A 27189-nucleotide genomic window follows, 5' to 3' on the forward strand; every position below is an offset into this window, starting at 1 on the left:
CCGCGGATCGCTTTATGAGAAATCGTCATTATAAATAAATGAGACGAGAAATAGGGTGTCCTAGTTTTTATCAAATAACATTTGTAAGGAATATTTTGAGCGATGTACACTCGAGAGATCTTTCTTTTTCAAACGTGCCGCGATTCTTCTCGATGTAAATTATAGATAAAATGAATTCGTTAATTATTATTAACCTTTAGAGGGCGGGGGTGGTCGAGAAATATCGACCACCCAAAAAACACAAACTATTTGATGTTTTCAGGCAAAATTTGGTGTGTTAAATAAGGGAAAAATAGTAAAAAAAAAAAAAAAAAAAAAAAAAAATTTCCCGCCCTCTAAAGGTTAAAAGCGACACGATTTCTTGGTTTGTCACGCAGGTGTTGTACAAAGAAGAGATCGTCCCGGCGATTATATACTTGGTCCAAGTGCGACTCGTCTTTGGAACGGCTGGATCGATCGACTCACGATAGTCACGATCGCCGACGATCGGTCGGGGTCGGGGAGATCCCGGCGCTGAGACGGCGGGATGTCGTCTTCGTCGAGACGACGCGCGACGACCGTCAGAGTTCTACACTCCCTGGCGAACTGTTTTAGTCGAAACGTCGAAAGGGTCGCTATTTTGAGGCGACTCGCACTAAATATGGTCAGATAGGCGTTATACCCGGGGCAGGGCACCCCGGCCCGGCCCCGGCTCGGACAACCTCCGGCTCCGGCCCGCTGGTGGGGGAGATCCGCAGAAGTTACTTAGACAAGTTCGGCTCTATAATTCGGACAGTTGGTTCGTCGTGACCATCTCGTATTGTCCACCACTTTAGAAATCGACCTGTAGACATGGTAAGTACGTCGTCGGTGAGGCGTCGAGAAATTCTTCGAATCGACACCGACTCTCTCCCGGCTGTTCGAGTTCGAGAACCACGCGAGGATCTTACCGGATCCGGAGGAACGCGAGGCTCGCGAGGGGCCGGATTTATATCTATGTGATATCTACGAGATACAGGAACACCGCTAAATCGCGAATACGTTACGAGTGCATTTCACGAAGATGGATTACGCGGATTACGCGCAGTGCGTGAAACGATATATGCCGAGTGACGACGATCAGTTAATGACGAGAGGATATTGCCGTTGGAGAATTACGTGAGACGAAGTGAGGCAGTGATCTTCACCAGACCTTTCATAGCAAATCACTCGAAATTTTAATATCGCAGATCCTAAATAAATATGCAAAATCGTCACTTTCTCGCTGAAACTTATGTACCTTTTTCTGTCGTAATACTAAATTACTGTAAAGTAGCAAAACCCTGGTAAAAAAATTTCTCATATTTTCTCGGAAATTTACTAAGAATTCCTCATATTTTAAATTTATGAAAAATTCTTAAAAAATGTGTCAAATTTCTCAGATACTTTCAGAAATAATTGAATGAGGATTTTTGGAATATTTCAATACTGTGTTGTATGAAAATTTCTAATAAATTGCGCGAATTTTTTTATATTTATTCAGATTTCTACAAAAATGTGTTGGCGGGATAAATCTTAAATAATTCATTATTATGTTGCCTGAGTTTTTCTGAAAAACGTTCCAATTTGTATTAAAAAAATCTAAGAAAGTCTTAAAACTTTTATAAAAATTCTCAGACATTTTTCCACCAAGGGTCCTTGTTCAATTGAGGGGGTATCTTTCCTCTTTAATATATATTTGAAATTGGATGAAAACGAAAATAAATATTTTCGTAAACACGTTACGCAAGACATGTAGTTTATATGAAGATAAAATAATGAAAGATGCAACATTTGTTTCATCTGTGCGAAAATATTATATATTTATTTGACTAATAACATGAAATGTGTATGTGTTCGACGTTAATGTAGCTTCATTGCGATAATTATGACAGTACGAATAATTATGTAAGAATGGTAATACGAGAGGCAATGCGACAACTGGATGATCGCTCTATATACGTCCTGGCAGCTTTTCCGTACGATTCTATTCTTAGCACCAACCGGCAGCGCCCCGTAAATTTTCTCATGCGATAATTGGACACTAGCCTTCTCGATTTCATTTAATTATTAGGAACCAATCAACATAATTATATATCAACAAATTAATTTTTACATTTTAGTTTAGTTTATTTATCGATTCTTAATATAAAGAAAACATATGCATTTTTTATTCTACCCGTAAATCTATCATGAAAATATTTGTGCAAAATTTTCAGATAAAAAGAAACAAAAACAATTTACAAAATATAATGCCTATTGTAGAATATGAAATATATTTTCATTAATTATGTATAATAATCGTTTTTACTTCAATTTCTTTTCTTTATTTAGTCATTCGTACATGTCGTTTATTAATGTATACTTATTTGATAAAGTTGATTAAATTTAACAGTTTAAAAAAATAATTTTTCTTATTTTCACCGTTTTCGCACGCCTTTCAAACTTTCAAACAAAAGTCATGAATTATTGAAGTTAACAACCAGCTCATCGAATCACTTCGAATGTAATGAAAAGTTTAATATATTTTGAATATTATTCAAAACCAAGAATTTTATGAGTGACCTAAATATTTTAAAGATGTATCTTTTTTATAATATAATACTTTATGTTATTATTTTATATTATTTATATTCGCTCTTTATTTTATACATAAACATAAAGATAGACAAAATTTATTTTTTTTATGTTAAATGTTTCAGATATTTAAGCACTTCTCTAAGGAAAAATCTATGCGATATTCAAGGCTTTCAAATGTTTTAAAATATCCAAAATTTCAAGATTTTTCAAAACTTAAGGCTTCTGCCTACCCGCCGCCCGCCGCTTCTATCCTTGTTTCATGACGTCAGAAGCGAGAAATCACATGCCAAAAATTCTTGCGGTTTTACGTTGAAATAAAACGATATATCCATAAATCAATTGTCATTGATTCAGCACATTTGTAAAATATACAACACTTTCCTTTGGCTTTAATAATCACTAAAAAGCCGTAAAATTAACGTGACATGCAATCTACCTTTTTAACCTATCTTCTTTCATTTTCCATTTTACAGCTATTTATTGATTATTTGAACAAAAGGAAAGTGCTCGGTATATTTTACAAATGTGCTGAATCGATTACAATTTCGTTTTATGGATATATCTTTTATTTCAAATTATACCGCAAGAATTTTTGGTATGCGATTTCTTGCTTCTGACATCATCAAACAAGAATAGAAGCGGCGAGCAGGCAGGAGCCATAAGAATTTTTAAGTTTTAAATCATATTTGAAACAATTCAATTGTTTATATAAATTATTCACAAATTTTCAAAGAAAAAACGCTTATCATAAATTATAGTAATCACTTTTTTTATTATAGTCAAAGATTATTTTAGATATTTTATAAAATAAAACCATTATTAGATATCTTTTGTAATCATGCAGTGATAGTTCTTTCCAGTAATGATAAGAAGTTTTTAAAAGATGTTACAATAAAATATTGCCGTATTTTATTTCCTAGGCGGATAAGGAGAAGAAGAAGAAGACTAAGAAGAAGGAGGAGGCGCCAGCACCCGAGCCCGAACCAGCGCCAGTTGAAGAGAAAGCACCAACTCCTACAGGAACACCAAAGGATTCTGGTTCCGCCAGAGCAAGCAGCCGTGGCAGTCGCAAGGCTAAGCGCAGCGGATCCAGTGTTTTCTCTATGTTTTCTCAGAAACAAGTGGCCGAATTTAAGGAGGTATGGTCTAAAAAAGCTAATTTCACATACAATCCTAATTCCACTCCGAACTTCCCTCTATTTTGGATCTTTCCACTCGATGGCGCTTCCATTATTCTGGTATAACTATATTCCTCTGTAAACTGAAATTCTGGATTTATGATTTATTACTACACATTTGTTACGTAACTACAATCATATTAAAACAGAAAACGAGCGAAAAACGAAACATGTATACGCGAAACTTCTTTAGGCCTTAAAGATAAAATAAGTCCCCATCTACAATAGGTGCTTTAAGCCCTAGTCTTTGTTTTAGAGAGAAATTACATGGGTTCTAAGCCTCAAGCCCTAAGCTTTTAAAGATGGGAGTTGGCCAAGGGCTTAGAGCAGCGCGAGGAACGCTCAAAGCCGGAAATACGTCACAGTTTAGAGCATAAAGCATAAGGCTTAGGGCTTAAAACACCTATTGTTGATGGGCACTAAGGAGTTAAGAATCGAGGAGTCTAATTATATCAGAGTGGAGGCAGTCTTCAGTATATTAGCCTTGCGAACACTTCGCAAAGCGATAAATATAAAATAAATTACTTAATTAAATTAAAAATTTGATATTTATAAAAACTGTAAATGCTGCATCACCGCTGTTGCGTTTGCAGGCATTCCAGCTAATGGACGCAGATAAGGACGGTATCATTGGTAAGAATGATCTTCGCGCAGCCTTCGACTCCGTCGGCCGATTGGCGACCGATAAGGAGATCGAGGAAATGCTTAACGAAGCTCCAGCGCCTATCAACTTCACTCAATTGTTGAATTTGTTCGCTGTTCGTATGTCAGGATCAGGTACGCATAATTTATTAATTGGCAAAGCAACCGACGGATGTTGGGTTTTAAAAATTTAATAATTTTTTCCTCGCCAGGTGCTGACGAAGATGATGTTGTAATTAATGCCTTCAAGACATTCGATGAGAACGGCAAAATCGATGGCGAAAGGTATATATTATATATATAGTATTAAGTATATATAATGTGAAGAATATTATTACATATTTTCCAATTTATATTAAAGACCGCCAAAAATTCAAAATACACAAAAATGTACATATATATATACACAATGTCGTTTCTGTGCCCATAATGGGCTAATCTGCAATATAATTAATCTATTTGCCATGTGCTAATCTGCCACGTGCTAAATATAATGCCTAAAGTCCTACAACTTCGAATGATAAAGCTTTTCTATTAATTCTCTTTTTCTTCTATATGTATTTATAAATATGTACACATAATTTTCTTGGTATAATTTTCATTAGTTTATAATTATTTCTTTAAATTTGTTGGCTGTTAAATATTATTTTATTCAATAATACTGAAAGATGCTTTTTAATCCCTTTTAAACACAATTAGCTTTAAAACAACATTTTTATTTTTTCATTAGAATATATTATATAAAACGAAATATATACGATATAAATATATAATACTCGCGCTTGCATATAGAAAAAAGATATAAGACAATTTTTACGTTTGTTATATAGATTAAGGCACGCATTAATGACATGGGGCGACAAATTCACACCAAAAGAGGTGAATGACGCATTCGATCAGATGTACATCGATGATAAAGGTTTCATTGATACCCCGAGCTTAATTGCCATGTTGACCGGCACAGGCGAAGAAGAGGAGGAATAAGACCAATTGAAGTTATATCATCAAGAAGAGAATGTTCCTCGGTTGAAGCCTCGTATTAACGTCAGATTCACACAAAATTTGCCTCAAAAGAGAACAAATATTTTATACTCAACCCGTCCCTCTTCTATTTTCTCTCCCCCCTCTCTTTCTCGTTTCATACTCTTTTACTCAGTGACAAAAATATAACAAGGACGTAGCAATTGCTATATTGTTTAGTCTAAATATCTATTTCTCATTCTTTTTCTGTTTCATTCTATTTCTCTTTCTTTCTTTCTCTTTGTACATCTCTTCGTCGCTCTATCTTTATCATTTTTGCTATTTTTTGTTCTTCTCTAATTTTCTCTCTCTCTCTCTCTCTCTCTCTCTCTCTCTCTCTCTCTCTCTCTCTCTCTCTCTCTCTCTCTCTCTCTCTCTCTCTCTCTCTTGTCTATATTTCTCTCTTTCTCTCTTTCTACGAATCTTCCTCTATCTTTTCTTGTTTATCTCTCTTTATCACTCTCTCTTTCTCTTTTTATTTCTCCATTTATCATTTTGTTTCCTATTTTCTCTTTCTCTCTGCCTTTCTCTTTCTCTTCCTCTTCATCCGTCTTCATCTTCTTGCTCCAGAGAACATTGCTGATTCCAGAAGAAACAGCGAATCCGAAAAAGGCAATAAATTCCAGCACAATTCACTCAGATGTTTGAGCCATATGTCTGTCGATAAATAAAGCTTCATCCTGCCCTCTTCTCGTTTACATAATATTTATAAATAAAAATATTTATTCTTTACTTTAATAAAAATATTAAATTCTGTAAATGGAGCTCTGTACTCTGTGGTCTCGAGCTGCCATTCTGTCGGTAGAATCGGTTTAGCCTTTCAACTTATGAGAGACGAACATTAAACATTATATTTTGCTATCTCAGAAAGACCTGGATACACGGTAGTTTGAAAGTTTAATAAGAATATATTATCATACATTTAATTGCTGCCTTCATTTTTCATCTACTTCAGATTATATGTTCTGTAAACGAAATGGTAAAATCCGGAAAATACATCTTCGTGTATTATTAATGTAACATATAATACATAATAAAGGAATCATTAATGGCGAGAATATTATTTATATGTAATTTAAAATAAATATTTAATACTAATTATAAGAATTCTAAAAGAAGAAAATTTTCATTTTGCCCAAAATAAGTAATCCATAATTAATTGTGTCGACTTGTGTCATTAAGTGGAAAGCACCCAATGATATCTTAATTTGCGATATTTCAATTCGAATTCGTACGAGAACATTATGAGATATGATAAATAAAGTGCCGAAAATCTGAAATATACACATTATATTTTTTTGAAGCGGATAATTTTGATATTATACATATCGTATGGACACGAACATTGAATAATTTTAATCTTGATGAATGATCAACGATATATTATAGGTGCTTTCCATTTACATCAAAACTCAGATAATTCTCACTTGTGACGTGTCGTTCTATCCTTTTTGGGAATTAATGAATAATAAAGACAGAATGACATCACAAGTGAGAATTATCTGAGTTTTGATGTAAATGGAAAGCAACTATTATATCTTTTCTGCACAACCAAGAGCGACGGCTCATAACTCGATTAAGTTTCGATAATAGAAAAGACAACGCATCTAATGTCGACGATTGTCGTGATAGAACACCAATGTGTAATAATCGATGTAATAACCGATGTAATTAACAATGACGCGCGTATATATTCTCAAATGCACATATACAAATATTTTTTGTAGTCTAGTTTGCGCTCTAGTTCTTTATTACGATCTATTTAAATGCAAAGCAAACGCATTCACTATATTTAAAAAAAAAGTTCGTATAAGAGAAATTTACAATTTAGAGAGATATATTTTGATATATTGATATGATACAAGAGGTTTATATTTTTATAAATAGTTTCTTTAACAGCTTTTTAATTTTTATCACCATGTTATTAATGAAAAGTGTCCTAGATTAAAGAAAAGTTATACACAAATATCTGATAAAAATATCTTAATAATTAACTTATTATGCGGTATTAAAATCATGATTTATTATGCAGAATTTATAAATAAGCATATATGTTTTTTTGCGATCTAATAAAATATTGTGAAACTCTATTTTTCCTTTTTATGATTATCACCCACATCACTTCTTGGCTATAGATAATAAAATTAATTAAAAGAATTTATTAAATTGATATAGATGCATAATAAATAATTGATTAGATTTTAAAAGGTGAAATATACATTTCTGCGTTTAACATAAAAGATAATTAATGCAGTATTGGAACATAATACATAATTGGATGATTCCTGAGAACCATGTTTATTCTTGCAAAGCCTTTAATTCTAAAAAATTCTATAATATTTACATAATAAAGATCGATAAAGAAAAAAGTTTCAAATAGCGACACGCAACTAAACGATTCTCGAGAAAAATTATTATATTAATAAAGCTATACGTATATTTGTTAATGAATGACATGCATGCCTGTAAAAGTTTCAACGATAAATAGTTTTAGAATATTATGGCACGCGGACAATGAAAATGAAAAGCTACGAAAAGTAATGCGCGAAACTAAACAAATCTAGAGAAATATTATTGTTAATATAATTAATAATTCTACGTATTTGTTAATGCATACCATACCATCTTATAAACACTTAAATGACAAGAAAATCTAGAATACTAACGACAAGAAACGTAAAGCTTCTATCTAAAAACAACGCGTGACATTAGACGATCAAGAAACATTTTTAATTATATTGACAGTGCTTGTTTAATAAACCAATAAACGCTAACAACTAGTTCATTTAAAAAATTGTTTTGAAAAATAAATTTCAATTTGTGACGTCGCTTTTTGGCGTATGTATAATTCACGCAACTATTATAGCTATTTAAAATTTAAAAATATGTATAATAAATAAATATAGTAATAAGTAAATAAATTAGATACTTTAATCCTAGATTATAATTAAACAATAGCCGTAATTTGATTATGTACTCTTAGAGTCCTAGAGATACCTAGAAGACCGTAAAAATTATTAGAACAATTTATTCGGTTGAGAAGTTAGGTGAGAATTCAATTTTTCGGCATCGAAAACCTCGGTAAAATCATCTGAAGTAGCAGGAAAGCATGATGAGCGAGGAGGTTGCAGTAGGTATTCCGAGCGAGGGTGTTGCCTCCCCACATTGCCTTCTCGTATCGTCGCGGTCATTGGTCAGCGCGTGGAGGCCTGCTGGCCCTGCTGCCCCTTCCAGGTTTAACTGCCCGCGCTCTAATTGGCCGTAGGCGGGGCATCCGCGCCGCGGCGCGCCGCGCGCTCGGCGCACCGTTCCAATGGCGATGGGTAATAAGTGGGGGTAGGCGTGCCGCTGCTCGAATACCTACTGCAACCTCCTCGCTCAACATGCTTCCCGCGTAACAGGAGCGATTTCTGAGGAATTACAGACGACTCCAAACTCGAGATTCTCGCTTTCCTCATAACCTAAAATTATTTTCACAATTTCTATGATCTTTCAAGCGTCTTAACGAATGAATAATATATTTCTCGCTATTATTCAATAATAATTTAATATTAATATAAGTTGTTTATCAATCTTATTATATTTGCATTAATAAATGTTTGAAGTACACAAACATTCGTAATTATATCGCCTTTTATAATTCGCCCAGAATTATTTGGAAGTCCAATGCGTTCTGTGCATCTTTGTTAATATTAAGCGCCCATAAGCTGCATTCCACCGTCACTAATCTAAACGCTAAAAACATTATATTGATATAAAATTGATACAATATTCGTTCATTCTACAGAGTGCTTAAAAAAATGTTAAGGATGTTCAGAAGGTACAGGTATATTTTCCCTGCTAAAAGTTAGGTTGCTTGTGTATACAATCAGTTTCAATTAATTTAAATCACTTATTGAATTTGACAACATTGCATGGCACATTCGATAGTATGCGTCGTATGCGTGTCACTCATAGGCCAATATTTATAATCGGATCTTATTTCAATCTCCTCATCTGTAATTGAGCGAGTCGTATATGTATAAGCGAGTCGAGACAATATGACATAAAAAAAATCACGGTAAATAAATTTTTTTTCGGAAACATTATTAAGTAAAAAAAAACAAATCTCATAATAAAGTTAAAAATTGATATGGATAATTATATAGTCTTACTCGTTCTGCTTGCAAAATTTCATATTTTTTTTCATCATTTTTTACTGAATAATTTTTCCCCCATTTTCCATAAAACTATACGTGTAATTTTATTTTTATTATTTAATTTTCTCAATAACAAGCTTCCTAAACAGCCTCAAACTTTGAAAGAATTTTTTTATGATGAAATCTACAGAATCTATTTGGACTCAAAAAGTTTTCATCATTTTAGTCGTAATGCCTGAATATCCTTAACACTTCCGGAAGTAGAACTGATAACACAAGATATCATATATTATAATAAACGTATTTTGTCTTCAAAAAGTCTGTACTTGTTCATCATCATTGCAGTGTGCAAGATTTCCGACAGAAAATTGCAAATATGATTGCAATAATACCTAAAGAAATGTGCCTCAGGGCTTTGGAGACCACCTGAAGAAGATTTCAAGAATGTGTTGACAATGATGGTGAACAAGTGGAGGTCCTTTGAAGGCAAAATACATTTGTTATTGTGATATCTTGTGTTATCATTCTGTTCTTCTAACTAAAAAAAAGTTACTTAAATTCCGTATAAGTGTTAACATTTCTTTAAAGCACCCCGTATATAAAAACGATTTGTGGACAATATAACTTCAATTTATTATAAATATATAGCTGTTCATGAAATTGATCGGATCATTTAAATATATACTGAAAGGTAGTTAAGTATACTCTAAAAAATTTTATGAAGGGTGATTTCTCACACAAATTCAAAACGAAAACCATTTATAACCGCATATATCCGAGAAACGGTTTAGTTTTAAAAATATAGAGTATGTCAAAGTATGAGATGTCAAGTTGAAAGAAAAATTACATTATTTCCAAAAATTTCTAAAACTACTCGAGTTATTTAGATGAAACTTTGTGTAGATTTGAAGACTGATCTTTTGGAAACATACATTATTTTTTTATTCAATTAAGGGCGCGGATCCAAAAGGATAAGCGGGTATCCTTTTTTACGAAAAAAAACTGGTACGTCACTGATTTTTTTAAGTTTAAAACTTTTTTATGATAAATGAGATAGACTTTATTCCATTTATCATAAAAAAAGTCTCAAACTTGAAAAAATCAGTAACGTATCAGTTTTTTCGTAAAAAAGGGTACTCGCTTATCCTTGGGTCCGCTCCTAATTGAATAAAAACTAATGTATGGCCCCAAAAAATCAGTTTTCATGTCTTTCAAACATATACAAAGTTTCATCAAAATAACCGAGTGATTTTCGAAATTTTTGGAAATAACGTTCCTTAATTCAACTTTGACACCCTGTATTTTTGAAACTAAGCCGTTTTGGACATATAATCATATAAAGATTTCGTCTTAAATTTGTGTGAGGAATTACTTCTTAAAATCTTTTAGAATACTGAATTACCACCCTGTATATGTAATATGAATAATACATTTGTAAAATAATAGCTTTTAGAATTTTAGATAATGAGTTTCTAGATATTTTCTATTTGTAAAACGCTTGAGAAAATATAATTTTCTGAATCATACGTATCGTAGTGGTTTACATGTGACATTTTTAAAACGTAGCGCGACCACCGGTGCCAAATAATCTGGTTGTCCCACAAACGGAAAATATTGTACAGGAAAACCAGGACTCGGTAAATACTCAATTTCTCCGACGTGCTCTTTATCAACGTTATTTACTCCGTCGCACCATAACCAGATTTGGAACTATTTAATTGTTATAAAATAAATTATTGCAGTGTATATAATTATACACAAGATGTCTAGTGTTAACCATATCACCTGTGTGTGTGTGTGTGTGTGTGTGTGTGTGTGTGTGTGTCGTAAACCAATAAAACGGATTAAACTTAAGAAAATCCTCTACTATTTTGTGATTTTCTCAGTAATTAATTGAATCTTATTCATTTCATTACAGCCATCTTGGACTGATGACGTTAGAAATGAGAAAATCATGAAAATTCTTGCAATTTATATATACAGCTAGGGTGTACATGTATACATTATGTTTATGTAAACTTTAGTCACAATCAATAAATAAGAATTATTACGATAGATAGATTGACTATATGATAGATATTTAGACGATAGGTTTATTTAAATCAAACCTTGTTTGAAAATTGCACAGCTTCTTGCAAAGTGTGTGGCATGTTCTCTGGTAACAGGGACGATTTATTGTAAGGAATTGGTACCCAATTAAATCTCTGCAATATAATTAATGTATAAAAGAATTTTTAAAAATTTAAGCTAATAACGAAAATTAATCAAGAGAATATCTTTCTTAGCAAATACACAGAAACAAGATTATTATTTACTTTATTAAACTTAATGAGGACACATGGCTGCAATGGATCTGTATATCCGTACGGAGGTTGTCCGCAAACGCCAAGACTTTCAATATCGAAAAAACAAGGTTTCATACTAGATACGATCGATACTTCATCACTGCATTCCGCAACCGTTTTATAATTCTCTTTACTTTTATTGTACTCTGAAATAAAAAAATGTTACTTTTCTTTCTATTTTTATTTTTATTACGGCTCTTAGGTCGTGGTACTCTAACAGCAAATGTTTATTTTGAGAATGTTCAGTGGATATCGTAAAGTATAAGATATTATATAAGGATGCAATGCTCTCAGTATATTAAGACATCCTTTGTTAGTATATATTCTGTAGATATACAGGATATTAATGCTGTTATAGGAGTATTACGCCATGACGTATTAGTATTAGATCATGACGTCATTGGCAAGAAATGACACGCTGAGAATTCTTGCGCGTGTTATTTTCAAATAAAAAGATATTTAAAAAAAAGTACTTCAGATCGCTTTTAGCGCACTAAAATGTTCTAAAAATTAGGGGAGATCGGGGCTAGTTGGTACACTTTTTTAAATAATTTTTTTACATGTAATTATATTGTTAATTACGATAATTTCATTATGTGCGCTGAAATTGAGAAAAAAGAATTTGCGCATTGCTCACGAGAGCAGTATAGTATTATAGTAATAGTCTTTGAGAGAGGTTACTCAAAAGGGGTATAGATTCTCTCATATCAATTTGCTCTGTGAATTACGGCAGGAATCAGAAAATTGGCGTAATTATTTACATATGGATATGGACACGTACTGCAAAATATTAACGCTAGTACTAAGGGCCTGAGCAGAATGGCTGACTTATAATTTTAAGACAATGTTTTATGCTTTAAATCTTTGTTTTTATTAACGCACAATACTCTCTTATGCCTCAAGTCTTAAACGAGTGTACGAAAGATCAACATTTGTAAGACCTGAGACCCACAAGGCAGTTTTCTCAAAAACTTTTGACGTAATACGCCATTTTTGCGGCCAGATTCGTAATCAGCACTAAAAAAAACCTACGAGAAATGATTTGATAGAACTTAGGGCAAGAAAAAAATCTCATTTTGTCGACCAGTGTTATTAATGCTTGTACATATTATTTGTTATTATCTGGTGTTCATACCTTGCAAAAAGTCGCTCAAGGCTTGCACGTATCTTTTCGGACGAGCGTTTGCACTAGAGTTATCTATCCAAATAATAGGAGATTTTGTAGGTAGCAAAATATTCGGTTTAAACGCAATTCCTGTTTAGAAAAAATATATCAATTAAATATCACAAATGTACATCAAAATTGAAACATTTACCTGGACTACCAAAATCTAATTGACGAAAAAGTGGAAAATTGACGCCGAAGTAAGATCTAGGCGTCAAGCCGCTATAAAGGAAAAACGGTCTTTCTAGTTTCGAAGCGTACTCGATACTGATCCACATTTGCAACGCAAACAAGGAACCCAATACGGTGAAGAAACACAAATAGAAGAGGCCCAGCAAAGCTATTCACGCGAACAATAAGATAATTCTACAACCAACGACTAATAATTGAAAAAAGTGCATCTCTTAATAATTACCCCATTCCTTCCCACTTCTGCCGAGCAACTGTTTCCTCTCTGGATTCCAAACAAATCGCAAAAAATTTTGAAGCGCTCCCAAGTCAGGCTCGGGGATCCTATTTTGATAATATTCGTCGTCGTGCGGAATAACCATTTTTAAGGATTTGTTTTCGCTCGTGTGTAACGACAGGTTAATGAAAAAATGGAATGTATACTGAATATGAAGTGAGCAATAAATAATGCAATATTGCTCATTGCTCTATAATTCACTATCAATTGATTATTATTAGAATCTTGGCACGTATTATGGAACTTTTCGGAATGGATCCATAATACGTGCCGTTATGTGTTCAATTACAACGTAATATATTTTAAAATAATTTCCTGTGTTATTGAAAAAATTCAATAAATAAATTCAGGAAAAAAGTAAAACAGGCTAGTCAAGCCAATAGCTGTAAAAAAATCCCACTTATAGAAAACCTTACTTAAAAATTTACATATTTATTTTATTAATTTTACAGAAATTGTGCTTAACCATAGCTCTATTAATCATGAATATATATTAATGTATATGTTATGTACAATATTATTCCTTCTCAGCTTTACTAAGCTTAACATAATAGGCAGATTATTTATGAAAGAATCTCAAGTATACAATTATACCAAGAATGACTAATTCTAGTAATATAATCGAGATTAGCACAATTTTGTTTGTCAAAACTTTCAATCGCATAACATTCAGAATTTTGCGCGTTTTATTCAATTCCTCGTCCGTTTGTGATAATCTCCGTTTTGCTCGCAAGAGACGATCTCTCTGTTCACCCAATTCGGAGATCACTTCCGTGCCAATCTGCTCACTCTCCGCTGCAACAGCTTGCGATCTAGCGACCGACTGCGCCGAACGTTCCAACGCTGCATTTCCATCCAGCAAAATACGTCGATGTTCAGTCTCCCAATCAACGCCAAAATTCATCTTCTTTATATTATTTAATCTCTCAGCGTACAGCAATGATGAATGAAAAATGAGGACGCATCAAATGTTATTTCTAGATTTTACATATTTGCCCTCGTTGCGTCCGAAACGTCCAAACTATTGCAAACAGAAATATAACAAGTAAATAAATGGAAACATTGTCATAGTAAATATTAAGAAATGTTTTTGTTCTAAAATGTTACCTGTTTTACGAAACGACGATTTTTATTTCACTTTAATAAATTATCTTCTTTTCATCATTTGTTAACAATAAAAAAGTAAGTACCTAACTAGTACTACATTCACTATTCGTCTCGTCACTATTCGTATACTGACTAGAAGTCCTACTAGAAGACAAGAAATGATAACCACGGTTGCCACATCATTCTAAATCCTCCAAAAATTTCGAAGAGAAACAAATTTCCCAGATTTTTGCTAGAAACAGCTAGAGACAAATGATCCAAGATTCTGATTGGGTCATTTCATTGGCCGCGTTCAGGAAATACAACTGTTGAGTGAGCGCTCATTCTGATTGGTTCTTACACTTAGATCCGAAGAAGAACCAAAGGTAAGAACCAATCATATTAAAGAATCACTGACCGCTCACTCAACAGTTGTGTTTCCTGAATGCGGCCATTGACTTCTGCACACGGGACCACGGGACGCGGAAACTCTTGCCGCGCGGCAAGCGTTTCCGCGTCCCGTGTGCAGGAGCGCCAAGCGCCAGGAGCCATAGGCCATAAGTAGTCCATAATTATTCCTAATAAAAAAATATTCCTGTCTGGACACATATAACTTTGTCATAACAAAAAAAATGGTATTGAGTGAGATATACAAATATATTTATTATGTTAAATGTGGTTAAATCTTGATCACGTGACTGATTTGCTACTGCAGCATGCTGCATATGAAAAGGCACCACCTGCCACCTGTGCAGACTGGTGCAGCTTCTCTAGTTCTCTCTGTCCGACCCGACTCTGTCGTCTGTTCATGCTATATGCAGCTATATGTCGATGATGTCGAATGTCGACTGTCGACGCTTAGCAAAAAGTTCAATACCAGTCAATACCAGTGGTGACCGGTAAAATGTAACGATACAGTTATTTGCGCGTCACGGTAATTTTGTACATTCCAATAAATACATGACGATGGTCGTTTAACGGATTAATCGTGAGTACGATGACACGCGTCACGTTTCTACATCCCGACCTCGGTATCGGCGGCGCGGAGAGGCTCGTCGTCGACGCGGCTCTGGCGCTGAAGAAGAACGGCCACGATGTGAATTTTGTGACAACTCACCATGACCCGGAACATTGTTTCTCGGAGACCAAGGATGGCACGATTCCCGTTACCGTCGTGGGCAATTGGCTGCCCAGGCACATTCTGGGCAGGTTCTACGCGCTCTGTGCTTACATACGCATGGTAAGAACCTGTCAACTGTCAACACTGAGATAATAAGAAAATTGAGAAAAATCTGCTTCATAGAAAATCTCAATTAAAAAGAATTATTTTCGTTTAGCAGCTATTGTGTGGAAATGAATTCTCATGTGATATTTATTTTTACAGATATATGCAGCCAGCTACATAATATTTTGCGATCAACGGCCAGAAGTTGTCTTTTGCGACCTAGTATCCGTCTGTATACCCATACTTAGATTGCGTATTCCATATGTAGTGTTTTATTGTCACCATCCGGACCAGTTGCTCTCTTCCCCTGGTGGCTGTATCAAACAACTGTATCGTATGCCGCTAAATTATCTCGAAGAGATCACGACTGGCATGGCGCATAAAGTATTTGTAAATAGCTGTTATACAAACAATGTGTTCAGGAACACGTTCAGGAGACTGAAAATCAAGCCAGAAATTTTGTATCCTTCCATTAATACCGATTTTTTTAACAAGACGAGAATAGTATCCATAGAGAGGGTTCTCGATAGAAAACTACCGGATGATAGTATTATATTACTGTCTATCAATAGGTATGAACGTAAGAAAAAACTGTCTCTCGCCATAGAGGCTCTCGCCGAGTTGGAGAAACTTTTAACAAAGGAAGTATATAAGAGAGTGTACTTGATTATGGCTGGTGGATACGATAAGAGAGTCGAGGAGAACGTGGAATATCATCTGGAATTAATAGAACTCGCGGATGAGTTGCATGTAACGGATAAAGTAATGTTCTTGCGTTCGCCCGCCGATGTAGACAAAATTTCTTTGCTTCATCATTGTAAAATTGTGATATATACCCCACCAAATGAGCACTTTGGGATAGTACCCTTGGAAGCGATGTACGTAGGCAAGCCAGTAATCGCTCACAAATCCGGCGGTCCCACAGAATCGATAATTTCTGAAGAAACTGGCTTCTTGGTCGACTTATCTGGCGAAGCGTTTGCCTCGAAAATAGCTTACTTAATCACAAATCCGAATCATCTTGAGAATTTTGGTAGATCGGGTCAATACAGATTTCTGGTAACATTCAGCTTCGCTGCTTTTAGTGCTCAGTTAAATAAGGCGATAAATGACTTGACTGATACAAAGACGAAATAAGATGATGCAAGTTAAAAAGGTTGTTATGTTTTTATTTCTTGCATAATATTAATTATATTTAGAACGCACTGGTTAAGTATAATGGTGCTATGTTAAGGAGATGAATAAAAGTATAATTTTTCAATGATATATTTATAATATTTCTTATTAACTAAATATATTCGATTTAAGAAAAAGTTACGTTTTTTTGCTGGATTTTATAACCTAAACCGTTTAGCTTATTTAATTGTATTCTATATAGAAATATACAATTAAAGTTGGTCATTCGGCCAGCTATATAGTAAATACTATATAGAACTTAATTAAATTATAAAATATAATGGTTATACTAAAAAGAAAGTATAGATACTGCTGGGACTCAAAGTCATATCAGTCGTAAACGAAAAAATATAACACGCGCCTTACAATTAGCCACGTTGCTCCACTGCTTATCATAGCTAGTTCTAATATGTACCGTACAGCTGGCCAGATGCCCAACATTAATTGCAAATTTCTCAGGAACTAAGGCCCATTCAAACCTTTTTACAGTTTTAGTACACTCGTCTTCCCTTCGAACGAACTATAACTTCATTTGGCATTTCGCAATTCTTACCATCTCTTTGTGAGGTAAATCGGATATGTCTAACAATAAGTGAAAAATATAGATATAGGAGGAAAAGAAATTAACTGTCACTTTTCTACGTACAATTGACTTTTGCATCTGATACATTATTCATTATTATATAAATTATTTATTTTAATAATACAAAAATTTTTTAAAAACTAAATTATGTCTTGTCAAAATAGAATAAGACAACATACCTCATATAAATGTATAATTGTAAATAATATTGAACAAATTAAATTCTATATATTATAAAAGGAAAATTTATTTTTCAATGATTTGCTATACTATGTAGTGGAAATATAAAACATTTTTATACAATTTACGGAGAACAAACGTTACAGTTTGAAATTCTTACAGATAAAACTAATCCATCAATTGTAAGTTATCAAGTTTCTCACTAGAATAGAATCCCGCTTTGACTTGCCTACCACCAAAGAAACGTCCATTTAAATCAACAACGGCTTTAATAGCACTTTCTATTCTCTTGAATTCAACAAAAATTCGTACTGCCTCCTCTGGCGAAGCCTCTATCACTTCGTGAATAATAACACGTGCAACATCACCATATTTAGTGTTGCATTCATCTTTCACCTCCGGTTCAAGATCGTCATCAACCTCTCCAGGACCAACCATATTGCGCAAAAGAACAACCTGAAGTAATAGATAAAATTTGGATTACAAATATGTCCTAAATTATATATAGAAAGCAATATTATTAAGGTGCGCACGCGCGCGCGCGTGTTAACTATTTATACACATATATATATATATATAAAATTGTATGTGTATATACATGTATAGTGATATAAGATTGTACTGACCTTGCTTGGGCATTTCATTATTTCCGTAATGCTAGGTTCTTCCTGGGGTTGTTGTGATTGCGGTAGCAATTGCGACTGTGGTGGAGATGCTGTGATAGGTGGTGGTGGAGGCATTAGCTGTTCCCTCTCACCAACTATTCTACCACCGCGCTTACTAGTCTTTTCCACTTGCAATGCAACTGACATGCCTTGTTCCTTTTTACCAAGACCTTGTCCCTCCTTAAAGCCATATTTAGCCATTATTTTTGCTGCTACGGACGATGTTGAGTAGCCTAGATTAGACGGCTGTCGCGGTGGTGGAGGTGGCAATTCTGTAGATTCTTGTAAGGACGGTGGTGGTGCTATGGCAGCACCTCCAACTATAGCTCTCGAGGTCGGCGTTCTCTCTTCATCTCTTTCGGGAGGTATCATTGTACTATTTCCACCAGCAGTCTGTTCACATACATAAAATTTCAACATTATTATGTTATAATACTTAATATTACAACGTGACGTTATTACTATATCGAATCTTTTAACTTGTTTTAAATCCTTCTCTGTGTACTCTCCAAGTTCAGAATTAAACAATGTGTATATTATAGAAATTTTTTTTCTCTCCCTCTCTCTTAGATACAAATAGACTTATCATACATTACCTGAGTATCTTCAAAGCGAGTATTATCCCTCCTACGTTTGCGCATTTCTGTCTCCTGATCGTGCTCTCTATCCCTGATATCGCGTAATTCTTTCACAACTTTTTCATATTCATTGGGCCATATAGGATCGTATTCATTCACCACATTCCAGTCAAATTCACCACCTACCCCTATGCTGCTCACGCTGCCACTAGATAATGGATTGTTGTGAGCATTGTCATCCTCCCTGTCGACATCACGGTTAGCTTTTGATTTCAAGTCTATCACCGGTGGTAGTACAGCAGTAGCTTTTCTGTATTGCTCACGCTTTGGCTATAAATCCATAACTAACAATTAGAAGCTTATTTGAAGATTTTCTTTTTATAAATAATTGTTCAATATGTATTGTTTATGATAGCTTCACCTGTGTTGTAGCAGCTTTTTTCAGCTGCAGCTGCGATTGTAGTAACTTAATGCCGGAAGACCATCCCGCGACCTTCTCCGTGGTCCGATGTTTGTCAAAATCATCATACAAAGACATAATGAATCCTATTTTAATGTTCAACTGACATATCAAACATAACTTCAACCTCAACCTTCAGAAGTCGGCTGAGTCCCATAATCAGAGAAGCGCTAGGTGCGAACACGGTTTTTGATTGGCTCTCGGAGTCACGTGATTTTTCCGCCATCTTCTAAAGGTAGGTTTTCATGGGCAGTGTTGGAGGCGAATGTCGGAAGTCGGAATGCAGCCGATGGTCCAATCACCAATGAGAGAATTCACTGCCCATGAAAATGGCTCCTGCACACGGGAATCACGGCGCGCGGCAAGAAGCGACGCGGTAGCCAATCAACGTGTCGCTTTTCCATAAGAACCAGAAATTTATTGGCTGGCTACCGCGTCGCAGCTTACCGCGCGGCAAGCGTTTCCGCGTCCCGTGTGCAGGAGCCATAACCTCTAACCTAGGTCCGTCCGAGTCCGGGTCCAATACGGTCAGTATAGGACTCGATTGATGGTGATGTGTAAATGTAATGAAGTCATAACCGTTTATATAGAAGAGTTAAAAGATTGAGATTGTGGAGTGATTGTGAGAAATATGAAAATGGATTAAAATAATTCCTGCAAGTCTTGATAAGAGGTTAAAAGTTAAAAGAGTGAGATTATGAATTGAAGAATATGGAATGGATTAAATCATTGACACAATAAACTTTCGATATTAGTTATTCAGAGGATACTAGAATAACAGTTCTCAAAGAATATATTAAGAACAAGAATAAGAAATTATGTACTATATAACTCTATGGGCAGGTTGAAGGCAACTTAACTGTTCACCGTCTGATGGAATTTTCAAAAAGAAAAGTCATTGCATAATATACTATGCTACATAAATAACCTTGGAGCGTGCGATTAAACTACTACGTTAATCTGTGGAAAAAATCGTTGTACATTTTGGAACATACTCTTAACGAAAATGGTTGGATTTTGTCATGTTTGCAAAATAGCACCAGCAGAGAATAGAGAGGAGAAAACTGATATATCCGTTCATCGGTAATTATATCGTTACAAATGTAGAACATGTAGATAATAAATAATAGGAAAATATTAGCATTAATTACAAAGTTATAAAGACAAATTTTTAACTGATGGTTCTATATTCAACATTTTTTTATATATAGACGAAACAAGTAAATAAAATTAATTTAGTATGAACCATGATTAGAGAGCTTGTTGTATTTTGCAAAATTTTAATTAGTTTTAAGTAGACAAATATAAATTCAATCTGAGGTCATTATGAGCTTATAATGCAGATTTACGTGCGATAAAACAACAGTTTTTTTTCTTTGTGCATTTCTCAGTTGATTAATTTATCTTTTCTAAGGTTTTTCAATTGATTTTTATTTTTTAACGCATGTAACTAAAAAGAACTTGATAAAATTCTAAACCGATATCAAGACACCAATTAAGAAATTAGTCACATAGTAAATAAAAAAAAATCGAGTTTGAAGTATAAAAGTAAGAAGAAAAAACTGCCTAAATAATCAACTCTGTCGAAAATAGATTTTGCTAAGTATGTGTTACAAATTTTGTTAGCAGAGTATCGATATAAATATAACAGAATCGGCTAATAGAACATGAAGGCAGATTTAACTTGATTTTTGCTGACAATCTATTGTTAGATAATGTCGACAGAGTTTATTATACAAGGTAATGTCAATATAGTTAATGTTATCAAACTAAAGAAAGAGCTGTTAAACGGTCAGGACTGGATCTTGGTTGCCTAATAATATTCATGTGAATTTGAAAATTAAATAATAATATTATTAGGCAACTGAGATCCAGTCCTGGGGGTTAATTATGTATCTTGAAATGAGGTGAGAATTACAAACTTGAACAGATTTACCAGATTTCAACAAAGTAGATACTCTATAAGTGAATTTCCTCACTTTTGTAATTTTTATCTCGTTTAAAGATACATAATCGACTCCCTGACCGTTTAAAGCCCGTATCAGACTACGGATTGAGATTGAGATTGGATTGAAATTTTTGATCAATCAGAACAAAGTTCACTAAACTTGAGATCAGTTTTCTCTATTCCGATTGATTAAATTTCAATCCAATCTCAGTCCCAATCCGTAGTCTGATACGGACGGTTAACGACTTTTTTCTTAGTTTGATTGTATAATATATATCATATACGGTCATGTTTCACTTACTTACAGTTAATGTTAATTTGTTACATTATTTTGATCAAATTTGCAGGCAAATTGCTAGCATATTGCTAATTTCATGTTGTTTTATTGTATGTGCTTTAAGCTTATTGGCTCTTAAATCGAATTTATATATTTTTTATACATGACAAAATACAGATATTAGGAAAATTAGTTTATATGAAAATTTATATCATATTTTTATACATGAAAAATGTTTTGCGAAAATTTGTAAATAAAATTTACAATAGCATGGAAATTCATAAATTAATTTATATCTTTCTGAAGGATGCCGAAAGATAAGAAAACTAGAGCAAATTGGGTTTCATTTATCGGCCATGAAGCAGGTCTGAATGCCGGAATTTGTAGCAGACATTTTAAACAATCTGATTTTATTTACAAAATATATGGACACAGTGTTAGACGATTTCTTAAACCAGGATCTTGTCCACTAACGCGTTCACAAAATACTAGGTAACTTTCAATTCCTATTTGAAACAAAACTGATCCCAGTTACACCTACTTCCGGTTTGTCACAAAAATAGAATCATCACCAACGATTACTTTAAGTGCTCATTAGTAATGAACATTTTTTTCCTAACTTTCTGTGACACATTTTTGAAAAAAACGGCTGGCATCGGTATATGACATTAAAAAAAACTTTTGTATGCAAAAGATATTATATGTATATTGATGTTTGTATAATTTAGAAAAAATGTTAAATTCACTGAAAACACTAACAATTGCACACCATTGAGAGCTGAAAGTGACACTAATCTGGAAACAGATATAACGATAAAAAGGGAAATACAAAATTGCATTATAGATGAAACTGTAGTAAATACAGAGGATTTAATGGATATTCAATTAAAAAGGTTGGTTCACGTATAATATTAATTGCTTAATTTTTTTAAATTTTTATTTAAATATTTTTATTTAAAACAGTGTAGAGATGTAAAATGGTTTTACAAGACCTTTCCGTTTCACTTTTAGAGAGACTGATGATCCCTTAGCCATTACGGAAGATGATACAAGTTTAGATGAAACAATGATAAATATAAATTCGATAGATATACAAAGGTTGGTTTATATATAATAGTTGCTCAATCTTTAATACAAATTTTTAAGAATATTTTAAATAATAGTATACAAACATAGAATGGTTTGAACCTGATCTTGTTTTATTTTCAGAGAAACAGATGATCCTTTAGCCACTATGGAATATAACACTAATCTGGAAACAAGTGTACTATTAGAAAATGAAATACAGGAATCCATAAATGAAACAGCTATAAATACAAATTCAACAGATAACCAACTGAAAAGGTTAATGAGCTAAGTAAATGTAAAATGTGCCAATATTTTCGCGTGAATTTATATACATTTTTCACTTAGCAAACTACACGCCGATTACCGTCAGTCTTGAAACGCAGCTTTCAAGCTGAAGCTAGAAAAGTATAATCACATAATTAAATTGATAATCAATTTAATAATACCGATGCTAATAAGTATTTTTAGAACTACTACAAAGGGATACGTTGTGAAAAACGATTGTACTATTCTAGCTTTAGGTTGAGACTGCGTTTTAAGATTGATAATAATCGGCAATAGTTTGCTAAATGAAAAATTTTTTTAATTTACGCGAAAACATTTTATTAGACACAAAAGATCCAGACCGACCGTAGTTTGCTAAACGAAAAATGTACATAAATTTATGTTTTATTTTTAGAAAAACAGATGATTCCTTGGCCAGTAGGAAACGCTTTTACAATCCAAAATACATTGATGATCTATGTCGAGAAGATTTTACTTCAGATGAATCTTGGTGTTTGTTCAAAGATTATTCAAAAGAAACAAAAATAAAAATAAGATCTTTGAAGAAAGTAATTGTACATTTAAATAAAAGGATCAATAGCCTGCAAGAGAAGGTAAATTTAAACAGATTGTAATTTGCATGCAACAAGCATGAAACATTCTAAATTAGTTTCAAAAAATCAATATCACATGCATTTAAGAAAATTTTGATTCCCATAATATTATAAAATACGTTTGTTCTGTAAAGAAAAATTGTATAATATTGTATATGTTGGGCTTAAAGACCGAAAACACTCACCGATTACAACGCGTTCTGGCATATTCAAAAAGGCCACGACGTGAAATTCGTATCATGGCACTTTCAAAAACGCTTATAACGCATTCTGGCAATGTGAAAATGCCACAATGCGTTGTGGACGCTTATTGATACAGCTATGATGCAGCGATATGGATGTTTTTGATAGAAATAAAATTATGAAGAAAAAAATTATAAAGAAAATTAACAGTTAGCTTTATGTAAACGGGGGAGGGGCTCCGCCTGCGGCATAAAAAAATAATCTAACTCCAAGCCTATTTCTAAAAACTTGAAATTAAAATTTGGTCGAAATAGGCTTGGAGTTTAATTAGTTTTTTTATGCGGCGGAGGGGCTTCGCCGCATATTGTATATATTGCATTATAATTGAACAGTAATAAATTATATTTTCTATTTTTTTTTATTATATTATAAATTATATATTTGCTCGGTGATGATTTTATAATATTTTTTAGTCAATCAGTATTAGATGATATTTTAAAAGATGGTGTAGCCAAAGGTGTCATACAAATGCAATCTACCAATATAAATCTATGAGTGGTATTCATAGTCCGTTCTCAAGGCAATACTTCATCTTGACGAAGATTATCTCATTTGACGATCATCTTAAGATGTTATATATTTATAATCTGTACTTACGGTAATCTTAATAAATAAGTAAATACTGTAAATTATTTCGTTTCGTACAAGATCATCTTTATAAAAGGCATATTTAAAGCCATACTTATTTGTATTTGGCAATTATTAGAATAATTCTGTTAGAGCAAGGATAGTTCGATTTTTCCTGAACAGAATAAAAAACAATTGAGTTTTTATATCAATATTTTGTTGCTTTGTATTAAAAGATATTAAAAAATGTTCCAAAAAAGGTAGACATATACTTGTGGAGAAAATATATTTTCTAGCAAATAGCGAAATATTAAGATGTATTTTTATTGAATGTAAAAAAGTAATAACATTACGCGAAAAATAAGTAGCGTGGAATGAAATTTGTAAAGAGTGCAATAATGCATCCTTTATTACGCAAGAAAACAACGTATTTATTTGTAAGATAACCGGACCCCCTGTTTTGAGTAAGATAATCCTGTTTTAAAGGCTTTTTGTCCTTCTGAAAATAGAAACTTTGTTTTTCTTTCAAAAAATGTCATCTTTAGCCTGCTTTATATATATTTTTTTTTTACATATTATTATGCCCGGTCCTGAAATTATTTTGTATTATTGTGCAGAGAAACATACAACAATTAAAAAAATTATGGACAAATTTGAAGCAAGCACAAAAGGAAGGCTTAATAAAGGAAAGACAAGTACGGTTTGGCACTGGAGGAAGACCAGAAGTTTCACAGGAAATTGATGCTGATGTGGCAGCAATAGCACCAAACTTAATGGCTACAGCCCCTATATTATTTGCATCAAACATGAACAAGGATGAAGTAAAACGTAATTCTTACAAATAATGCTACTAATTGAATTAATTTGTTTTAATTTAATTGTTTAATATTTATTGTTTTAATTATTAATAGTTAAAACGAGTGAACACTCGTTTGCCTACGTCTCGATTGCCCCCCCCCCCCCAACCCCACAGTCCAATCAAAGTAACCAAATTTAATATAACCCTACTGAATTAAGCACTCTCTGATTGATTCGTGAGCAAACGAGATGCTCCCGTTAAAACAGTTACATTTTATCAATTGCTTCTTATCAAATTATTCTTTAATAATTATTATTTATTTGGCTTTAAATAAAAAAATATAATGTATTACTAATATAATGTATTACATGACAGGTCATAATGAAGGTAAAAACAGCGAAGAAATTATGGAACTTGCAGAAGACGAACAAACAATAGAAACTACAAACACTGATTTGTTATATGAAGAAGAGAAATCAGAAGCAGCAAATATCAAATCTGAAGTTTGTGCATCATCTGTTAAAAGTATGTTATTAATATAAGGATCATTTTTACGTTAAAGTAGTGCTGCATTTATTATAGGATAATGTGTTCAGCTTTACATATTATTATTATTATTATTATTATTATATTATTTTCAACAAATAAACTAATTCTTTTTTTCAAATCATGATTATGAGAATTAATTTTTTATTTACTTTACAGAAGTGGCATTAGATACCGTAACAATAAAAGGAAACACAAAAGATATAAAACGTAAATTGTGCATTGATACAGAAGAAGATTTAAAGATACAAAGGTTAAAAAATATTATAGAACAGGAAGAGGAATTAGCCAAATTTAAATTAGAATCCGAAAAGAGAATGGCTACAATTAAAGAATCGCATTTACAAGATATAAATCAACTAGAAATGAGAACAATTTTGGCAAAAGTCAAATTGACCGAGCTATTATTAAAGAAGAAAGAGAGTGAAGAAAAGTAATTTTAAATATAAGTTAAAAATATCAAGAGACAGGGAGTAATGTCTCGCGCCAAGTATACGCGAAGTGAGACCGCACCATGTATCTTTACGCGATTAAGTTGTACAACTACATAAAAAGTAACATTTACTATACTCTGTCCAACGAGAGATTGAGAGTGGTTCTTGCACATAGGCGGGCAAAGTCCCTAGAGTGTGGCGTACCGTATTATACGTAAATAGATGTTCTGTGAGCGGAGACCTGCGCGAGACGGATGAGTTTTCGTCCGATCTACTCGCAATCTTTCGTTGGACGGAGTATAAGTATTGATTTTAATAATATGACGTATTTAATAAATAATAAATAAAATAATGTAAAATACAATAATAAAATAAGTATATAGTTAGTTAACTTTATTGTTTTCCCGTGGGGGTAACAGACTTCCGTTTCCATACAAACATCATATATGTACACAAGCAACATATAGACATTTATTTTATACATTAAGGCCATATACATCGACCATATTTTACTATTGCCTATCTTATAAAATAAGTATATAATAAACAGAGAGTTCTTGTGTAAAATGTTATTCTTATTTACACATATAAGTTTATATTAGATTTACTGTTCAATCTTTTTAAACTTTATTATTTTAAGACGAAATGCTTTGCAAATAAATTTGCATATGAACTAACAATATGATATGTATAAAATATTTTGTATAAGTTCTTATATTATAAATTTTATCGTTATATACGCGATATATCCAGGTAGAACAGAAAATCACAATAAAATTAAAATAACGTTAAAATGATGATAAAATGACCAAAATTTATTTTGCCATCATTTTGACATCATTCTGACTACTATTGTGACTTTCTGTTCTACCTGGATATATATTAGAACTTATAATTAGCAATCACCTAAGATGGTCATAAATATATGATAAATATAGACTGCG

The 27189-nt window shown here is 33.0% G+C and overlaps 6 protein-coding genes across 6 annotated transcripts; 3 read left to right on the forward strand and 3 right to left on the reverse strand.

Annotated features, from left to right (window-relative positions):
• The first annotated feature begins 675 nt into the window (after window positions 1-675).
• Mlc2 (myosin light chain 2) lies at window positions 676-6475 on the forward strand. The gene is made up of 5 exons (XM_071710813.1): window positions 676-834; window positions 3498-3716; window positions 4349-4532; window positions 4610-4682; window positions 5228-6475. Exons 1-5 carry the CDS (start codon window positions 832-834, stop codon window positions 5379-5381), a joined length of 633 nt encoding a protein of 210 aa, XP_071566914.1. The 5' UTR covers window positions 676-831; the 3' UTR covers window positions 5382-6475.
• A 1304-nt stretch (window positions 6476-7779) lies between these two features.
• Window positions 7780-13818, reverse strand: LOC139775001 (sodium/potassium-transporting ATPase subunit beta-1-like). The gene is made up of 7 exons (XM_071710627.1): window positions 13482-13818; window positions 13218-13406; window positions 13037-13156; window positions 11872-12047; window positions 11665-11760; window positions 11101-11266; window positions 7780-9152 (listed from the first exon to the last, which is right to left on the reverse strand). The coding sequence occupies exons 1-7, from the start codon at window positions 13615-13617 to the stop codon at window positions 9052-9054; spliced, it is 984 nt and encodes a 327-aa protein (XP_071566728.1). The 5' UTR covers window positions 13618-13818; the 3' UTR covers window positions 7780-9051.
• Window positions 13819-13948: 130 nt separating this feature from the next.
• Vti1b (Vesicle transport through interaction with t-SNAREs 1b) lies at window positions 13949-14776 on the reverse strand. Its single transcript, XM_071710626.1, has 2 exons — window positions 14640-14776; window positions 13949-14553 (listed from the first exon to the last, which is right to left on the reverse strand). Exon 2 carries the CDS (start codon window positions 14434-14436, stop codon window positions 14092-14094), a length of 345 nt encoding a protein of 114 aa, XP_071566727.1. The 5' UTR covers window positions 14437-14553; window positions 14640-14776; the 3' UTR covers window positions 13949-14091.
• A 612-nt stretch (window positions 14777-15388) lies between these two features.
• Window positions 15389-17109, forward strand: Alg2 (alpha-1,3/1,6-mannosyltransferase Alg2). Its single transcript, XM_071710657.1, has 2 exons — window positions 15389-15858; window positions 16003-17109. Exons 1-2 carry the CDS (start codon window positions 15616-15618, stop codon window positions 16978-16980), a joined length of 1221 nt encoding a protein of 406 aa, XP_071566758.1. The 5' UTR covers window positions 15389-15615; the 3' UTR covers window positions 16981-17109.
• Spf45 (splicing factor 45) lies at window positions 16992-19657 on the reverse strand. Its single transcript, XM_071710658.1, has 4 exons — window positions 19447-19657; window positions 19044-19355; window positions 18409-18840; window positions 16992-18238 (listed from the first exon to the last, which is right to left on the reverse strand). The coding sequence occupies exons 1-4, from the start codon at window positions 19561-19563 to the stop codon at window positions 17951-17953; spliced, it is 1149 nt and encodes a 382-aa protein (XP_071566759.1). The 5' UTR covers window positions 19564-19657; the 3' UTR covers window positions 16992-17950.
• Window positions 19658-19976: 319 nt separating this feature from the next.
• Window positions 19977-26631, forward strand: LOC139775013 (uncharacterized). The gene is made up of 9 exons (XM_071710648.1): window positions 19977-20568; window positions 22017-22202; window positions 22439-22603; window positions 22722-22808; window positions 22920-23054; window positions 23458-23656; window positions 25084-25294; window positions 25641-25790; window positions 25971-26631. The coding sequence occupies exons 1-9, from the start codon at window positions 20492-20494 to the stop codon at window positions 26246-26248; spliced, it is 1488 nt and encodes a 495-aa protein (XP_071566749.1). The 5' UTR covers window positions 19977-20491; the 3' UTR covers window positions 26249-26631.
• Window positions 26632-27189: the final 558 nt, after the last annotated feature.

Source organism: Temnothorax nylanderi, unplaced genomic scaffold (genome assembly GCF_030848795.1).
Source record: "Temnothorax nylanderi isolate EJ_2023f unplaced genomic scaffold, tnyl_v1.0 TNYL_tig0091_pilon, whole genome shotgun sequence".
NCBI lineage: Eukaryota > Metazoa > Arthropoda > Insecta > Hymenoptera > Formicidae > Temnothorax > Temnothorax nylanderi.